The 5,332-nt window shown below is 41.7% G+C and overlaps 1 protein-coding gene across 4 annotated transcripts in view; it reads left to right on the forward strand.

Annotated features, from left to right (window-relative positions):
- The window catches only part of LOC106872559 (homeobox protein 5), a 33,029-nt gene extending 28,273 nt beyond the window's left edge, over positions 1-4,756 (forward strand). For all 4 annotated transcript variants that reach the window (XM_052970296.1, XM_052970297.1, XM_052970298.1 and 1 more), the window contains exon 2: positions 1-4,756. This exon is cut by the window's left edge and continues 220 nt beyond it. In XM_052970296.1, coding sequence (XP_052826256.1) covers positions 953-3,658 — 2,706 coding nt within the window. In that variant the 5' untranslated portion in view covers positions 1-952 and the 3' untranslated portion in view covers positions 3,659-4,756.
- The last annotated feature ends 576 nt before the right edge of the window (positions 4,757-5,332 follow it).

Below are 5,332 nucleotides of genomic sequence, written 5' to 3' on the forward strand. Positions count from 1 at the left end.
ATGAAAAATTCGACATTGCTAGATACTATCACTACATCGATGTTATCAATGATGCTATCGAGTACAATAGTAAAGATAACGTGGTGATAATGGGGATTAGTGCTTATAATGCAGATTATTCAATGATTAGGATTCAGTTAATTAAAAGAGAGATTTTAGAGAGAGAAAGCGGACATCAGAGCACAGCGTAAGCGAATGATACAGTAATTACTACAAAAACAACAATAACCTCCATCACCACCACTTGTACTACTACCACTACTACAGAAATAGAAGTACCAATAGTAACAATTCCCACCTCGAACGTAAACTTTGCTACGGAAAACAAGAGCAGCAACAACAACAATACTAATTATAACAACAGCAGCAAGAACGCGAACAAGAAGGTATCACATAAGATTGTTTATCGTTCAAAAGCGCGAGGATTCACGTCTATGTCGCACCTTTTGCACAGACACACGTACACACACACATATACAAGCTGTATAAACGCATGAGATAATTTCGAAAAGTCTCATAGCACATACATACAATAGCAACAACAAAAACAATACAAATATTAACAGACTATCGTCCACATTTTGAATCGAACCCACAATTTTGACTTCCTTTTCCATTCACCTTATTTCTGATTTCTGTTTACCGGAAATATATTTCTTCTTCCTCCATTTTCAAAGTTACTCTTTCAAAACTTTCGACACAGACTTCTCCTCCCACCATCTCCTCCACTGACACTACTACTAATAACAACAATAATAATAATAATAATCTATGAACATAACTAAGAAATACTTTTGGATGTTTTTGGCCCCTTTCCGTACCCATTGCCATCGCTCTGTCCATTCATAAGAGGGCTGATCTAGTTTTTTTTCTTTACACCAAACTTTCTGGCCCTGTGCCTTTGTTAAGAAATTATTATTATTATTATTATTTCAATTTCACTCGTTCTTGTATGATGAGGTTTGATATGAAATCTATCCTTCCAAGGGAGACAGCAGATGAGGTACCGGATAAACAACAAGCATTCCCTAACATCGTCCCTGGTTCCAGGCAGAACAACAAGAACAACAACCACCACAGCAACAACAATAGCAATAACAGTAACAATAATAAAAACATAACCACGACCACCTCCACCTTAAGAATGTCGTCTTCGTCGTCATCGTCGTCGCTGCCGGCTCGGATAACAAGTTTCGGCACGTCTAATGGTCTGCATCTGGATTCGAACCCGCCGTTGTCACCTTTGGACCACATAGATCAAAGTCATCCTCTCCATCCTCACCACCATCTCCACCATCACCACCATCATCACCACAACCACCAGCAGCAGCAGCAACCACCACTCCAACACCATCACAACTACCAACATCACCACCACCTCAACAACAACAACAACCAACAGCAGCAGTTACAGCAGCAAAACCAAATTGACAGTAGTATTAATATCAGCAACAATCACAATAGCAACAACAATAATAACGGCAGCAGCAGCAGCAATGGAAGCAGTCACAAGATCAACAGCAGTGACGGAAGCAGCAGCGGCGGCGGCGGCAGCAACAAAAATACCAGCAGCAGCGGCAATAATGTTATTGCCGGACGGAATGGTCATTTAAACCAAAATCACCTCAACAACAATAACAACAACAACAGTAATAATTCCAATCCGAAGAACAAGACTCACGCCCATCACTACCATCATCATCATCACCACCACCGGCGCCACCATCCCCACCATCACCAACAGCACCAACATGGTCAACAACAACAGCACAGTCTCAGCAGTAATTCGAAACTGTGTCCCAGTGAATGCAAGTCGCCGTCAATAACACCATCGCCACCACCACCTGTCCTACCATCCTCATCTGCACCATTACTGCAAACAACGAATGTAAGAACGTCACCGCCGTCATCTTCGTCCCCAACAACGCCACCTGCTCCAACGTCTTCACCGCCACCACTTCTGCCTCTGCCAACGCCAGCTCCGACGGTGTTTCCGTTGCCAGCCTCCCCGCTCGCGTCGTTGCCGCCGACTGCAGGACTGGAAGACGACATGAGACACGATATTGACGTTGACGTCGACGTAGATGTTGACGTCGACGTTGACGAGAACGACGACTACCTCGATGATGATGACTTAGATGACGAGGGCGACGGCGACGATGCTGACGGCGACGTAGACGACGGTGATGACGACTTAGATGACGCTCCAATTGACGTTGACGGTTTCTGTCCGACGCCAGATTTGAAACCTTCCCTCTCAGATTTAGATACCTCACCGAATACTGCGTCTTCTTCACCATCAATGTCATCATCCTCTCCATCAGCATCTTCCCCACCATCATCCTCATCACAATCACTGTCATCAACGGCAGCAGCGGCGGCGGCGGCGGCGGCAATGGCATCGTCCCTCTCATTAACATCACCAACAAACAACAACAGAAGCAATACGCCGTCACCACCAACAACATTAACAACAACAACGTCTGTGTCAACGACAATAGCAGCAGCAGCAGCAGAAGCAGCAGCAGCAACAACGACGACGACCCCAACGTCAGCGGCGGCCATTTTCGACTGCATGAATGGTATTGCTAGCCACATTGACCACATAGGGAGACACACGGAAAGAGACAACAATACAGTGTCGCCGCCAATCAAACACAAAGTAGAAATCGAAGACGATCTGAATGGACATCACACTGATGGGGATCGGACACCGTCACCTTCTGTGCCGCTGGCGTCCTCGACCAAAGGTTCGAATTTAGTGAAACCTCCTTATTCATACATTGCTCTCATCACCATGTCCATTTTACAATCACCTCGCAAAAGGCTTACACTGTCTGCCATATGTGATTTCATAATCAACCGTTTCCCATATTACAGAGAGAAATTCCCGGCTTGGCAAAACAGTATAAGACACAACCTGTCACTGAACGACTGTTTTGTAAAAATACCTCGCGAACCGGGAAATCCGGGAAAAGGAAACTACTGGACCTTAGATCCCGCCTCCGAGGACATGTTCGACAATGGTAGCTTCTTGCGACGCCGAAAACGCTACAAAAGGCAGACACCGGACGTTCAACAGTCGGCGGCGGCGGCAGCGGCAGCGGCTTTCATGTCCGGCGGAGACCCTTTTTACCCTCACCATCGCTTCCAGCCCTACCCAATTATGGGCTTACCGTACCACACGTCTCACGTCAGCCCCCACATCCCGCTCTTTGCTCACGGCGGCGCCGATGCAAACAGGACATCAACGCTACTGCCCGTTTCGTTGGGCCTCTCCACGTCACCTAGTCAAACGAGTTTACTAAATGCAGCCAAGAGCATTGCTGCAAACTGCGGAGTTGAACTGAAACCACCGGCTCCAACGGCCAAGAACGGATTTTCAATCGACAGTATTATCGGTAAACAATCGGAAGGCAAACTAAACCTCGAAACACAACCGACAGCCCTCACCTGTTTCCGAACTGATTTGTCGCCAGCCACTGTCCAAATGTCAATGCCAAGTGGTTTACCAGCATTTCGGCCCGCGAGCATCGACATGTTTCGACAGGCGACCAGTGCTTTCAGTAGCCCGTTTGCTTTTGCTGTCAACCCATTGGATGTTGACAAATACAGGCATTATTTACAAACGTGTGGTTTAGCCGGATGGCCTCGGTGACAGCGTTCGCCACCACCTACCATTAGTACTGACTCTAAATTATAAATACATACACAGAAAGAAAAACACACTCACACACACACACATGGTCATTTGAAAATTTCATTGTATGAAACATAATTAAAAGTAGAAGCAGTAAAAATAAAGGAATACAACAAGTAAACAACTGATGTACAAAACAGAAACAAAAAAAGTGATGAAAATCAAAAGAAGAAAACAGAAACAGTTTACAACAAAACTTATTCTAAGCGACAGCAGCAACCATCGTTGACAACCGCGAAGAGAGGCTACAACAAAAATATGGACAACAAAATGCTTAAGAAAAACTTGTCACAAAACATAGGTCCATTATATATATACACACACACACACACATATATATACATACATGTTTATGTACACACACAAACAATTCACACATATATGAAGAATGTCTGTTGTCGTCTTACCTTGAGATATGTTGAGTTTTGTTGACAATGTTTAGGTTGTGGTTGCTGCTGCTATTCGCCTTGTTGTCGATATCCTGATGAAAAGACAGCGGTTTCATTCAATGTCTGCTTTTCTTCCTTGTTCCTTCCACTTTTCTACTTGTTTACACTTCCTTTTCTTCTACATTCTTCTGTTTACGTTTTTTGTATCCTTCTCGTTTAATGTCCTCTCTTTCAATATCCTTATTCAAAACGGACCTCATTCATAATTCAAAGGACTCCTTCTGCACTTCCTTCCAAAAACAGAAGTAAGACAATAGGATTTACCAAAGTTTTGATCAGGACTTCTTTGAAGAAAGTGACGATATTGAAACAAATACATTTACTAACGCCTATCGGACGTTCTCGATATACTCGACGTATATCAACCATTGAGACACTACTTGAAACTCTAAACAGAGTGAAAAACAAAAAAATTGACAACGGCGATGAATAAAAAAAAAATCACTCAATCTATCCATATATATATATGTATATATATATGATACTCATCAGCAAATATAATGGTAATACCATTTTCTTTGAAGAATTTCTAAATGTCTTGTGCACGTTGGTGAATGAATGACAAATCATATGAATGTATGAATAAATAGAATCTGAACAAAAAAAATTATATGTCAACTTATATATCTTTACTTTTTGTCTCAACGTGCACACACAGAAACACATATATGTATATACACATACACATATATATGCACGTTAGTACTTATAAGTACATGCATATGTATGTGTGCATTATGGCTTTCACACCTGCACATGTCTGCAAATGTATATATTTCTTTGTTTATTAACTTACGCGCTCTTTCATGCATGCACAGGAACAAGCTCAAAACATTTAGTATAAGTTTATGCATATGTTTACATCAATCTCTCTATAAATGTATAAATATGTATATTTGGGGTTGAGTATGTGTGTGTGAGTATGTGTGCATACAAGTTGGCATGTAAACATTTTTACACTCGTTTTCATAAGCGTGAAACACAGACGTATGCATTAATGTAACCTGTAAAGATCGGTTATTTCGGAGAGATTAACTCATAAAAAAGAAACCCACTCGAAAGTATGTATGAATGTATATGTGTGTGTGTATATATATATATATATATATATATATATATTATATACATTTGCATATATATATATATATATATATTATATACATTTGCATATATATATATATAT

The sequence above is a fragment of the Octopus bimaculoides genome, chromosome 8, assembly GCF_001194135.2.
Source record: "Octopus bimaculoides isolate UCB-OBI-ISO-001 chromosome 8, ASM119413v2, whole genome shotgun sequence".
Taxonomy (NCBI): Eukaryota; Metazoa; Mollusca; class Cephalopoda; order Octopoda; family Octopodidae; genus Octopus; species Octopus bimaculoides.